General features: G+C 36.5%; 1 protein-coding gene across 1 annotated transcript in view; it reads left to right on the forward strand.

Moving 5' to 3' along the window:
* The window catches only part of LOC149830219 (Peroxisomal membrane 22 kDa (Mpv17/PMP22) family protein), a 31933-nt gene extending 18730 nt beyond the window's left edge, over window positions 1-13203 (forward strand). The window contains exons 2-3 of the mRNA XM_090016389.1: window positions 11394-11482; window positions 12662-13203. Of these exons, the coding sequence (XP_089872515.1) occupies window positions 11394-11482; window positions 12662-13067 (495 nt within the window). The 3' untranslated portion in view covers window positions 13068-13203. The remainder of the gene's footprint in view (window positions 1-11393; window positions 11483-12661) is intronic.
* The last annotated feature ends 1808 nt before the right edge of the window (window positions 13204-15011 follow it).

Here is a 15011-nt window from a genome sequence, read left to right on the forward strand (position 1 = left end):
GTGTGTGTGAAATGCAAGTTCAAACAAGAATATATTTTGTGAAATAAGACATCATTATCAATTTATTTTAAGATAAGAATATGATTGATGAACCATCTAGAATTAATAATTCATGATTATATATATACATATACGTATATATATACATATACGTATATATATACATATACATATACATATATATATATATTAGAGTTATTTTCGAAAAAGCTTCGAGATTCAAACATGATACATATATTTTGTTTTCTTAAAACAAGTTCATCGATGATTAAAATACTAAAAATTTCAAAAAACATACATTTTGTTTTTTATTTTAATCATACAATATATATATATATATATATATATATATATACACACACACACAATGATAAAGAACAAGAAGTGTTTTTCTCATGCATAATGCATGGACTAAATACCTGAAAAATGTAAAAACACATGCCAAGTAACTCTAAGGAGAAGAGAGAGAATACAATACAATGATGTTGCTCAAGTCCCTTCCAACCAAATCCTCTTGTAGCCGATAGAGACATGATAAAACACCCTTTTGGCAAGTGATGAAACACACCTAGCCAAGTAAGGAAACACTCCTTGCAAGAACAAGGTGATAACACACATTTGCAAATGAAGCATGGAAATCGAGGCGGAAGCTTTTCAAAATCTAAAAAATTCCGTGGCTCTGATACCATGTAAGAAGATGCAACCCATAATTCGAATCCTCAAATGATTCTCACAAAAGATCTTCCACAAGAACGACAAAGGTTCATAAGCAAAGCTCACTCACAAGAATCAGTAAGATTCGTAAAAACACCACCCAAGAAAGAATGCAAATATAATTTCATTCAAGTGGGATATAACCCACACAAAAAGATACAATTACAATGGGGTGAGATCCCACATTTATACAAGTAATAAAGAAGAGGGAGAGGGAGTCGTTGGGCTCCCAACGGCTCTATTTAGAGCTATTGGGAGTCCAACGACTCTCTTAGTGCTTTATGCTTTTTGACTAAGTCAAAAAAGGCATAAAGCCTATTATATGTCCAAAAAGCAAGAAATGATGCTTTATGCTTTTTGACTTAGTCAAAAAGGCATAAAGCCTATTACATGTCCAAAACTGAAAAAAAGAAAAGCTAACTAAACTAAAAAAGAAAAGATAACTAAACTAAAAAGATAAACTAAACTAAACAAAGGAGATTACATATGATAGTGGTATATTACATATGAGATTAGCTATGAGATTACAATTTTAACATGTGTGAACGAGTACATGTATTTTAACATGTGTTTGTGCACTTGGTATTTTATTATGTAGTATCACAACTTTCGGTGCTCTTGGGTGAAAGCTTGTACGTGAAAACGAGGATTGTGGGATTGGTGGAACATTGGCTAGTTGCCTCGAGAAGTGTGCCATCAAACTTCTGCAACACTTTTTTCTTGCTATCTTCTCCTATTCTTTCATTTCTTTCTTATCGCTTTTCTTTCCTCCACTATGGTCGATAAAAAATTTGTAACGGTTGTTTTCATCAAATTTGATGAAAAAACTACATGTGGGCTGCGACGGTGAAAAGAATCCTCATTGGTAAAGATTTGTGGTATTTTGTTGATTGATCTGCATTGGAACCACAATCAATTATTATAAAATTGGTTGTTAGAACTGATGGTGAATCCAAAGAAGAGAGCCTTAAGGGGATTGAAAGAGAAAAGACTATGTTTGAATACAAAAATGCTTATAAAGAGTGGGAAGTAGGCCATGCCAAGCTTCTTTCCCTCTTTATGGGTAGTATACATGAGGAGTCTTGCTCCGATATCCTTGAATTTGAAAGAACCGATAAGGCTTGGGAATATGTTAGACAAATATAAACCCAAAAAGATGTGGCACACAAATGAGATCTCAAAGACAAAATACATAGTTGCAAACAAGGTGATAAAACTGTGAGGGAATACTATAGTACCATAAAGGCTTTGGGATCAATTAGGTAAACTTGAACCTATATGGGAGACTCTTAATGATACTCAAGAATGAAAGAAATACAAGCATGAGTAACAATTTTTCCAATTTTTTAGAGGTCTTAGACCTGAATTTCAACAAGTTTGGGTCAATATTATTCATAGGGAAAAACCTCTTCCTTTACGTGAAGTCTTGGCTCAAATATGCATGGAGGAGACAAGATTAAGATCTATGTTCAAATCTAAGGAGATAAAGGACAATGTGTTGGTCGTCTCAAGATCGGGTGCCAATACAAATGTTTATAAACCACCATATTTTTCAAAACCTTACTATGAGAAGTCTAAATACGATGACAACAAAAAAAGAACTATATTGACTTATCATAATTGTAGAGAACCGGGTCATATTAAGCCATTTTTCCCTAAGTTCAAAGGAAGAAAAGACAAAAATGTGACATCTGTGGGAGCGTCTCACGAAGAAAGAAGTGAAATCAAGGAAAATTCAAAATTTATTGGAACCATGTTCTCTCAAATCATGGAGGTCCTTCATCCACTAATCAAAAACTCCTCTATTTTTGGTGCTACAGCCTCTACATTATCACCTCTTGGTAAGGCTTCATGGCTTTTGGATTTTGGAGCCTCATTTCACATGACTTCACATTCCTCTTTACTTTTCGAGTGTTACACTAATTCAATACAAAATAATGTTTTTGCCGTCAATGGATCCTCTCTTAGCATAAAAAGTACTGAAATTTTTTAAAGTACTTTAAAATTCTCTATTCCAAAAGTTAGGCTTGTCCTACAACTAAATTTAAATTTCTTTTCTTTTTCACAAATTACCGAGCATGGGTGTAATGTCTCCTTCTCATCCAAAAAGTATTTTGTGTAGGTTCTCCAGTCAGAGAAGCATATTGGGAAAGGACATAGAGAAGGAGACCTTTACTACATGAATCGTTTTCTTCTTCTAAAAAGCATTTTTTGTTATAATGTTCAAAATGTAAATTTAGCTTTATGGTATCAAATATTTGGACATCCTACTTTATCAAAATTATCTCATGTACCCCGTTTAAACCAGAGTTACCGGAAGCGCCTAGGTAAAAGGGGAAGCGCGCTTCCCCGAAGCGTGAGGGGAAGCGTCCCCTTTTTTGGGAAGCGCGCTTCCCTTTTATGGGAAACACGCTTCCCATTTATGGGAAGCACGCTTCCCCCACGCTTCCCTCGCGCTTCCCCATTTTTTCCATTTTTTTCGCTTCCCCCTCGCTTCCGGTTCGCTTCCTGGGTCGCTTCCGAGACGGTTCGGAATTTTCTTCTAGGTAGTCCCATGCTTCCCCGCTTCCTAAATTTTTGAAAGTGCCTCGCTTCCCGCTTCCCGCTTCCGCTTCCTGGACTGGTAACTCTGGTTCAAAAAAATGTTGTAATAAAAAATTCTATTGTGACGATTGTGTTTTTGGCAAAATGAAGGTTCTTTCCTTTCCCAAAAAACCCTTCTCCTCCTCTAAACCAGTTGAATTAGTGCACTCAGATCTATGAGGACCTTCTCTTATTTTATCTAATTGTGGTTTCTCTTATTATGTAATATTTGTTGATGATTATGCAAGATACTCATGGATATATTTTCTTAGGCACAAAAATGAGTTTTTTGAGAACTTTAAAAAATATCATAACTTTATTAAAAACCAATTTAAGACCAAAATTTTTATCTGGCGCTCGGACTCTTGGGGAGAATTTATGTCAATTGATTTCAAAACTTATTTTGAAAATAATAGAATTATTCATCAAAGATCATGTGCCTATACTCTCCAACAAAACAATTTATTTGAGAGAAAACATAGACACAATTGAAACTACTAGAACTCTTTTAATTGCAAAAGATGTCCCAAATTTTTTTGGGCCGAAGCATGCTTGATGGATGTGTATCTCTTAAATTGACTTGTCTTTTAAGCTTTAAAACATTTCTCTTTATGAAAAAGTTTTTAAAATCTCTCCCGATTATCTTAAACTAAGACCTTTTGGATGTAAATGTTTTGTTCTCACTGACAAAAATGATAAACTCTCTTCTAAATCTATACTATGTGCTTTCTTTAGATATAGAGAGACTCAAAAAGGATTTAGATGTTTTAAATTCAACAAGGACAAACTATATATATCCAAGAATGTTTGTTTTCTGGAAGATGAAAGTTTTTTTCAAAATGTGCTTAAGAAAGACTCTGAGTATTCTTTTTTGCTTGAATTACTGCCTCAAAATAAGGATGATTCTTTATTTAAGATTGATAGAGATGAAGAGTCTCAATCAAATCAGGACGATGAAAACATTGAAATTGAAGGACTTAGCATAATTCAATATAGAAAACGAGAAAATGATAGTCAACCAAATGCCTTAGAAAGATACTTCACCTTAGAAAATCAACAATCTGAAGGAGTCAGATCATATAGGACTTCTAGATCCCCTGATAGATTTGTCTCATATAAGTCATTTTCATTATAATGTAGGGCTTGTCTAGCTAAAATTTTGTTTTATTTTGAACCTACCACATATAAACAAGCAAAAGAATATCTCGAATGGATAAAAGTTATGAGTGAAAAATTAGGGGCACTAAAAAAATCTCTGACTTGGGAAATATCTAATTTACCTAAAGGTAACAAAAACAAAACTATAGGTTGTAGATGGGTGTATAAAGTCAAAACTAAGAGTGATGGGACCCTAGAAAGAAACAAGGTCAGGCTAGTTGCCAAAGGGTATGCACAAGAATACAGATAGACTATAATGAGACATTTGCACTAGTAGCTAGGATGACTTTAGTTGAAACCCTTATTGTTGTTGTTGTTATTAAATGTTGGTTTATCTATCAAATGGATGTAAAAGATGCATTTTTAAATGGAGACTTAAAAGAAGAAGTTTATACGGATTCACCTCTTGGATATGAAGTCTCCTCTGGTACGGTACTTCGATTGAGAAATGTTCTTTATGGTTTGAAACAGGCACCCAAAGCCTAGTATATTGCTTTAGTTCTGTTATGTTAAAGCCTGGTTTTAAATCTTCTTATATTGATTTTGTCGTGTTTTCTAAGAAATCTGATGCAGGGATTGTTATACTTCTCCTTTATGTTGATGATATGATCATTACAAGTGAAGACAGATAGGGAGTAAAGTATATTAAATGTACTCTTAAAAAATATTTTGAAATGACTTCTTGGATTTCTTAGATTTTTCCTTAGAATTGAGGTTGCTTACTCTCTTAGAGGATACTTGCTTTCTCAAACCAAGTTTGCTAATGATATCATTGACAGGTCAGGCATTACTGATTAAAAAATAGTACACACCTGAAGTTATTAATGCCAAGATGAAGATTGACGATGGGATACCTCTGGATGATCATACTCCATATCGTCAAATGATTGACGCCCTAACTTATTTAACTATTAATAGGCCTGATATTGTGCATTCGGTTCATACTGCTAGCCAATTTCAATATTCTCCCACCACAGTTCACACGAGTGTTGTGATGAGAATTGTTAGATATTTACGAACCTCTACCTCTAAAGGTCTTTTATTATTCACTTCTTTCTCTCTTGAGTTGATTGCTTATTCTGACTCATATTGGAGAGGCGATCCAAATGATCGATGCTCAATTTTTGTTTTTTGTGTTTTTTTAAGTGATTCTCTAGTGTCGTGGAAGTGCAAAAAACATCAGAAAGTATCTTTATCATCCACTGAGGCCAAGTATCGAGCAATGACTACAATAACATCAAACACCTTCCATGCGGTGTTGTGATAATAAGAGTGCAATATGCATAGCTGACAACTATACATTTCATGAAAGAACTAAGCATATAGAAATAGATTGCCACTATGTGCGTGAAGAATTTCTGAGACAGGCCATCACCCTACCTTATGTTATATCTGAGTATCAACTAACAAACTTCTTCACCAAGGTGCTTTCGTTACCTCGATTTTATTTTCTTCTTGGCAAACTTTCGGTGATCACACTATAAGTTTGCGGGGAGTGTTGAAATATATATATATATATATATATATATATATATATATATATATATATATATATATATATTCTGTGTATGTAAACTAAAATGCCTATCATGGGTATTTCTGTCATTTCATCATTGTAATAGGTTTCAGTCCACTAGGGACACTGACAACTTTTTATTTCTTTATTTTTCCTATTTTTTGACTGTTGTAAAAGTAGCTGTTGGGAGCTGGTTCAACTAGCTGTTGAACTAGTCCAGCACCTTGTGTATTGGAGTGCCTATTTAAAGGCACTCCTCCCTTACATTTGTTTAATGCTTGCTGCAAGCAAATTTGAACAAGTGATTATTTTTTACTTGTGTTCTTGCTCTCTTTTAACAGATTTATGTGTTAGCCCTTAGTGGCTCATTGTAATTGGCTCATAAGTGGCTTGTGTATTTGTGGATGTGCACATTTGTAGCCCTTTTGTGGCATTGTGTTTGTGCACTTGGTATTTCATTACACTATCATACTTGACCTATCCATAAGGATGTTTTAGACTTTTTCTACATATCAAATGAAAATATTCATTTATCTGTTTTTTCCCACGACATTCACTCAAAATTTGCCTCATTCTATCTTCTTATTACATTTGTGTTGCCCAAGTCTCTACACCATACGTCATTGCAGGTCTTCTTCTTGTTATACAAACTCAAAATATACCCATTGTATAGGAAACCTAGACCTTCTATTCAATTGTCTCTGATAAAATACTATTGACTTTAGAGCCTTTAACTCAATGGCCTTTGTTCTATAGGTTTAGTGTCTTGTTTACCCTTTCTCTAGCTGATCTATGACCTCAGCTATCCTTCTTTATAATAACTAAAGCAAGGAGGGATTAAGTAAGATCGTCAAAGCAACCCTCTTATAAAGGGAATGTGTTTGTCTCTTGATATATAGTTCTTATATTCACATGGGATGAACATGTTCCTTTTACCTATTTGAGGTTCCTTTTTTTTTTGCATTAGCCATGGTCGTATCAGGAGCTTACAGAAATACTCTTTAGGTAGGTAAACGAACATGCAAATTATTCCTTATCTCTTGAAACTTGTTCAAAAAGTTGCCTTAGCAAGAAATGACCTTTGGCAAAAACCATTGGTTTTCCTCTCTATAGCTGTGTTTCTTGGGCATTGTTCCACTATTCTTTCTCATCCATAGTTCAATACCTTGTAGTTGATAGTTCTTGATTATCTTTTTATTCTTAGAAGCAGATATCAGTATGATCCTTTTGGCTTTGAACCAGTTTCCCAGTTGTCAAGATATTATTAAATAATGTAGTTTGGGTGGTCATCATCCTAGCATATGCATGTGTGCGTGTGTGTGTGCACGCGCGCGCGCACGTACTCATGCATGCACACATACATGTTTTAGTGTGTGTAATTCTACCTGGCTTTCTTGGTTTCATATGGCATTTAATTCCCATAGTAGTGCCTTTCTGGATTAAAGCCCTATTTTTAAGAATAAAAAAAAGACTAATAGAAAAAAGCAAGGTAAAACAAAAAAAAGGAAAAAGAAAAAAGGAGAGAGAGAAATGTCCAGCCCATAGTTGTCGGAAACAGGTACAAGTACACGAAGGCCAAAGTTGTTAAAAACACACCTCAAGGCTCAAATGGAACGCCTCACTACAAGGTAAGGCCCCTTATGCCTTGAGGCGGTGTAAAATAGCGCAAATTTCATGAGGCATGAGGCGTGCCTCATACTGAGGTGCACTCAAAACATTTTTCAGGTCAAATGGGGCTCAAGTTAAGAGAGGAAGGGCGAGGGAGACCTAATCTCCCTCTCTCGTCTCTCGACCTCCCTCTTTCTCTACTGCTCCCTCTCGTGACCTCTCTCGTCTCTTGACCTCCCTCTCTCTCTACTTCTCCCTCTCGCTGCCTCTCCCTCTTTCTCTGCCTCTTCCTCTCACTGTCACTCGACTTCCCTCTCTCTCTCTCCCTCTCTACCTCTCTCTCTCGCAGTCTCTCTCTGCCTCTCTCATCTCTCTACCTCGCTCTCTCTGCCTCTCCTTCTCGCAATCACTCGACCTCCCTCTCTCTCTCTACCCCTCCCTCTCGCAGTCTCTCTTTGTCCCTCCCTCTCTCTCTCTGCTTCTCCCTCTCGCAATCTCTCTGCCTCTCTCATCTCTCGCCCTCCCTCTCATAGTAACTCGACCTCGTTCTCTCACTCTACCTTTCCTTCTCACAATCTCTGACTGCCTCTCCCTCTCTTGTCTCTTGACCTCCCTCTTTCTCGGTCTCTCCTTCTCAGAGTCTCTCTCTGCCTCTCCCTCTCTCGTGTCTCGACCTTCCTCAACCTCTCTCTCTGCCTTTCCCTCTCTCTCTTGGCTATTTTTTGGGATTATGTGTGTGTTTAAATATTAAGTGGCTGTGGCTGTAATATCTGGGAATAGTTAGAAATTTGATCTTTAGTTTTTCGATTTTTCCTTTAGTTATTACTGATCTTTAGTACCAAACATATGTTTATATTTGAATAATTTGATATCAGTAGGATCCTTTCAGTTATGTTGTTTTTATTGTGGTATTTCTACTTCTCTATTCTCTTCTTCCTATACCCTCACATAGGAGGGTGGTATTTGTTTAATGGGGTTTCAATATTTTCCATGGAAAGAAAAAACACTTTGAACTTGAAAAGAAGTCCTGAAACTAAAGTAAGATATAAAAAAGGATCTATTCATAATATGAACATATCTTTTCACATTGGTTGTTGCTTCATCAATAAAGCATTTCTTTTATATATTTGTAATTTTAGATATTTTTTAAAGTTTTTTTAAGGTAAAGAAAAAAGGCTTACGCTTTATGCTTCGCTTCAGTTTTTTGAGTGCTTCGCTATGCCTCTGCTTTTCACAACATTGGTGAGGGCTTAAAAAGTTTCAAGTATGTTTTTATTTGAAACACATATTGATACAATTTCAAAAAATATCGATGAGTTTCTTATAAACATTGATACGTTTTCTAAGAGAATTAAAACGAGTTTATGAAAAGTTGATACGAAATATATATACTTATAAATTTAAATTGTTAAATATACATATATAATCAATCATTGTTGTATGATAAATTTTCAATAAATTATAATATTGAAAAATCTTAATAAAAACAATGACTTTGTAAAATGAAATTGTTGTTGATATGCAAAAAAATCAATAGAAACTAGCTTGATACTCATTTATAATATGACAGAAACGTGTTTCTATGTAAGATGGTACACATTTCTCAAATAATAGGAATGAGTTGCTTAAACATTTGATACTTCTGTTTATGGTTTTCGAAACGAGTTTCGTATCGGTATCTAGTACTGGTACGCTTGATACGTGATACGAGTGCCAATGCAACTATGGTCCAGCCAATCCACTTTGCCTTCACTAGAATCTCTCTCTCTCTCTCTCTCTCTCTCTCTCCACATTTCTCCATTGGGAAACCCATCCCATTCTTAAGTCCCATCAACTCTCCTGTTAAAAGAAAAGCATTTTTATGAAATTACCAACCACTTACTAATGAAAATTGTTGACTACTAGCCACTGAAAGCATCCCTTATGTTCAAAAGGAAAGAACAGTAAGTTGAGATTGTGTAGTTTCTACTTTTATATCACTATTTTCCCCTTGCTGTCCCTTTGCTGCAAAGCCATGGAAGAGTTCTGATGTATATTATCCTCTTATGGCCTGGTTGGGTTTCTTAGAAAAAAAAAAGATAGAGATCTTGTCAAAATAGGAGGCTATGTCACCCAGACATCATTTAACATGTGTATCCCATATTGATGTCAACTTGACAGTCTGACACACTAGGAGACTTCATAGACACAGTCAACATTGTATCGTTAACTTTATCTATCTCTTTTCATGATTTTCATCTTTATTTTGTGTTTTTCTTTTTTAATCTGTTGTCAGTTACATTGCATTTCAGTTTCAACTTAGTTTTGTTATTTGATGTTTTTAATTATAGTGATATTGTTGTTCAAAAGTTTGCACTTGAGATGAGATTCATGTTTTATAACTTCAAGAATTATGTGTGTCTGTATGTGAGTACAATTGTATCCCCATTTCCTAATTTTTTTGAACTTCATGTCGTACCAAATGTGTCCACATCGTGTCCCGTCTTGCATATGTATCCATGTGTTATAGCACAAAGGTGATAAGTTTGGTTTAAAAGCACACGTAAAAAAATGGAAGATAATTGTTATCCATGTTTGTTCATCTTGATTAGGAAAGAAGGTGATAAGTTAGAGTAAACAATGAAAAGGATAACCATTATCCATCTTTATTTGTTTTCATCAGGAAATCAAACCCTTGAAAGACCTCCTAAAACCTCTTTTGAGACATCTTCAGGAGCAGTTAGGTGAAGCAAGCACCAGGTGGTGGCAGTCTTTGGTCAGAAAATATCATTTGCTACTCCTTGTTGGGGTTTGCAGTAACTTACCAGAAAATGTATGGTTGAAGCTAATAAGACATCTTCAGGAGCAGTTTAGGTGAAGGAAGCACCAGATGGTGGCAGACTTTGGTCAGACATCATTTTTTACTCCTTGTTGGGGTTTTCAGTAACTTACCCATGGGGTTTGGCATAGTGGGAGGGGGCTTGGCTGCTAGATGGGTGGTCAGGGTTCCTTTACCATGGGCGTCAGCCCTTTGCATGTAAGAAAGGGCAAGGGAATTATGCCCCTTACTCATTACTGAAGCAAGGTGACTCCTTGGGGCAAGGGGTGTGCCACAGGTTTACACCGTTGGGAAAGTGACCATAAGTATGACAAGCTGAGCCAGCGCAACTAGGCCTCTGATCCTGGGGTGGTTTCCCTGATCCTCATGGCAAAAAAAAACTTACCAGATAATGTATGGTTGAAGTACCTTATCATTTTTACTATTTCTGATGACATGAATCTTTCCCCAACAGGTTATGTTCTTGCAGTCTAGTTGAATAGATGTTCCCATTTTAGATTGCCAACTTGTATGGAGCTTCTGGGCTTTGTTACATGGATACTCCATTTTTGGTCCAGTGACATATCCCTTTGTATGCTAGTCATATAGGATAGCTCATAAAAATAGCCATATCCCTGTATGCACCTGTGTCCATGTGACATAGGCTCTGTGAACTTTCTGTTAAGTTATAACAAAGCACAGGGTTTAAGAGAAGAAGAGAAAAGCTTTATGCTTACTTGACTAGTACTCAACTGCTATGATGTTCATGGTAGTGCCTTCCATGTTTAAGGTTGTAGCAGTTAGAATAAGATGAAAATGATGTATTCATTTCTTGAGCCACAATATGATTCAAAGTCTTAGCTGTGATGAGACGTCTATGCTGCATCTTTCTTTCAGTAGGCTTGTATAATTGGAATATAACTCTTACTGGTTCCCACAAACCAAGTGTCAGTTTATCTCTATCAATTAGAATCTCTAAACCATTTTCTGTTGACAATAAATATTTCTGTTGCACAGGAAAGGGGAGATTTTAAGATCAGTTGGAAAAGAGTGGCTATTACTAGCATGTTTGGCTTTGCATTTGTTGGACCAATTGGCAATTACTGGTAACTGTTCATTTCTCTTCAAAAGCATGTATGACTGAATAAGCACGAGCTGTCGTTTTAAGGATCATTAGACAGCATTTAACGTGACCTGGCAACTTGGATAATTCAATTCAACTGCAGCAGTCTCTTGGATCAATTGGGACTCATGATTTTAGCTAAGTTGGTTAAGGACTTGTGTTGGATCTTACATGATTGCTGTTTTGGCATCAAGTGGTGCATGTAACTTGACTTAATAAATCAGCTTAACTGAGTTCTGAGTCTACTTGCTGCTTGTTAAGTGAGCCATGTAAGTTCTTATCAAAGTTGTTTGATTGACTAGCATGCCATGGGTTTGTTTCCCATTTGAACTCAAGAAGCTGCTCAACTCAAGATAGTCGAGCCCATATGTTGAACTGTTGCCCTTTAGAAACCTTTTTGCAATTGATTGTGTGGAAGAGGCTGTTGCTACATTGACTGATCCGGGGTCCTTACTAGCTAACTAATTGTCAATAGCTCTTCTCTTCAAAATATAAACTTTCATGTTCTTAAAATTGCCCCCAAGATGTTCTTAAAATTGAATGGGGAATCCTAGTTTCAAGTTGATATCTCAAGTTACAATTTAAAGTAGGTTACCTTTTCAAGTTCAACTGCATTAGGACACCAAAATTGAGTGGGCTTTTATCTGAAGGTGGTGTTCTTTTTCCTTTTCTTTCTTGGCTAGGCCAAGGGGAAAAAACACCGTCATGACCGACTGCACATTGGCAGCATGCTGGTGGTTGGTAAAGCCATTGAGGGTCCCCCCACCCACCAGAGAGTACTCCCAGCTTCAAATTTTCCTTTTTCTTCTTTATTTGGAAACTGATTGTTTTTAAAGTTTCTGGGCTTGATTCTTTTCGCCACTTGTTGGAGTTTCGGTAGTTTTCATTCTGCTATCCGCTGTAGTTTTGTAAATAGAAACACTATTTGATTTCCTGTGAACTAAATGGGGAAAAGTTCACCTGAAAATCTATGAGGGATATTATAGTCAGGTTAATTTGGCTTTGTATTTCTCCTTTGGAGATTGGCAATCCATGAATATATTCAGTTTCTGGTACTGCTCCAACGAAACTAAACTCATGTAATTTATAGGTGTTTTTAGAAATAGGGGTAAAATCTTTTATTCTCTTTGTTAGTCTTATATTTGTCACATTATGCATGCAGGTATGAAGGCTTGGACCGATTCATAAAACATCGACTTCGATTGACACCTAACTCACTGCGTTTTGTTACTGCAAAAGTGGCTGCTGATGGACTTCTCTTTGGACCATTAGATTTATTATTTTTTTTCACATATATGGGTGTCTCCTTGGGGAAGAGCGTTGACCAGGTAAAGGAAGATGTAAAAAGAGATTTTTTGCCGGCATTCGTTCTAGAAGGTGCTGTGTGGCCGCTTGCACAGACAGCAAACTTCCGTTACATTCCGGTTAGATACCAACTCCTGTATGTCAATGTATTTTGCTTGATGGACAGTGCTTTCTTGTCATGGGTTGAGCAGCAAGAGGATGCACCATGGAAACAGTGGATTACTTCTTTCATATCTACGAAAGAAGAGGAAGGGCGTAGCTAATAGCAGCTTATGCTTTTATCTTATCCTCTGCTTTCTCGAAATGTCTGATCCCCACATTATTCATGAACGTGTGAAAACATTAACTGTGTAATTGCTTAAAAGTTGTTTACCCGGTGTTATTTGCTTAGTGTTCCAATTAATTTATCAACCAGGCTATGGATTTCATCTGGTTTGAAGTTATTTTTGTTTAAAAATCTGTCCGAAAATGCCATTGCCACAACTTTTTTTTTTCGACAGAGAAAGCTGGGGTTAGTCCGACCCCTAGCAGTTATACAACCATACCATTGGGATTGGAACTTGCAACGTCCCAACACAAGGTGACTTGCACTTACTGCTCCTGCCAGACAAGCGGAGCCCCCGTTGGTGCCATTGCTACAACTTGCTGAGATGAAAACGCTGAATCATTTTCATGTGCGCCTTTAACTCGTTTACTTTCCAAAGTGATTCCAGTGCACCTGGAAAGTGGGCATGAAATAACCATGTCTTATAACAAAAGAGCTTTATTGAATTGAAATAGGAAGGTTCTCCCATTTGGATGGTGCAGCAGCCGTTCATGTCTAGCAAATGCAGATAAGAGGATTGAACGAGGACCACTAAAGCCTTGAACTGAAGGTTGCTGCTTTCAAAGCAGGGGCCTACAAATATGAACGTTTAGGTTAAACATTTTGTGAAGTAACTATGCCATGCTTGCAAGCATAAAATGCAGTATATTAAACCTTCAGGGCCTGTTTAGATGACACTCAAAACGAGGGATCCTAGTTTTGGATGAAAACCTGTTTTTAAAACTCAAAAATATGCTCTGCTTGTATGAGAGACGCAAAACCTGGTTCTCTCGTAAACCAGTATCATCCAGGTTTATTATTGAAAAAACCTGGTTTATTGAGAGTCTTTCACCCCTTGCGCATCTCTCCACCTCCTGCCTCCTCTCACCTTTCACGCACCACTATATTGGCCAGCCATTTTTTTTGGCAAGTGTTTTTTTTTTATAAGATGTTTGTTATCTAGCCATTTTTTTAGGCAATCATCAGTTGGAAATAGCTGGGCTGGTACATACAAGTTGAACCTCTAAAATCTAGGCAAGACATACGTCTTCCAGGGCAAAGCACAGACATTGAAGTAAACTGAAAACAAAAAGCTTAACGTTTTGATGCATCTATCATCTGGGTTGGATGCATATATTCAACCCAGCTTAAACGAATCAAGAAATCATCCAAGTCCAGCTTATCTTTTGGTTGTTGGCAAGAGCGGTCAGTACACGTCTCGATGTGGTGGGACGTTGCAGGTTCAAACCCGTGGTACGTTAATAATAATTGGTGGGGATCGGACTAACCCCAGCTTGCCTTTCAAAGAAAAAAAACATCATAGTTATTATTTGTTTCTTATCTAATCCACTGCGTGGTAAAAGACTTAAGTTGCCAGACAAATTACCTAATTTTTTGGCTTCTGAAACCCACCAATGGGTTTGCTTAAGCTGCTATTACATTAAGGCTCTGATTGGGAACCTTGAATCCTCCAAGCCCTCATATGCTCTCTGCTGTTTGGAAGCAGTGATTGCTAAAACATGGCATTGAGGACAGAGTTGGCAGCACCAACACCACAATTCAACACCATTCACAAGAGGATGTTCTTGGCAACTCCATCATCAACACCACATTTTTAGCAAAACAATATTTTGGCAACACATGAAAATGATGTTTCCATCTCAATGCAAGGGCTCCCAAAAAGAGCCTAAATGTGTTTCACCAGCTGCAATATATATATATATATATATATATATATATATATATATATATATATATATATATATATATATATATATATATATATTTCTGGAGTTACATCATAGATAAAGCCTTTTGAATCCTTCCTGTTGAATAGACATGAATATCTAAAAGTTGCAACTTCTTTAAGCTTTAGCAAGAACACAATTCACTAATCAAGTTG

Source organism: Nuphar pumila, chromosome 8 (assembly GCF_984573655.1).
Source record: "Nuphar pumila chromosome 8, dmNupPumi1.hap1.1, whole genome shotgun sequence".
Lineage (NCBI taxonomy): Eukaryota > Viridiplantae > Streptophyta > Magnoliopsida > Nymphaeales > Nymphaeaceae > Nuphar > Nuphar pumila.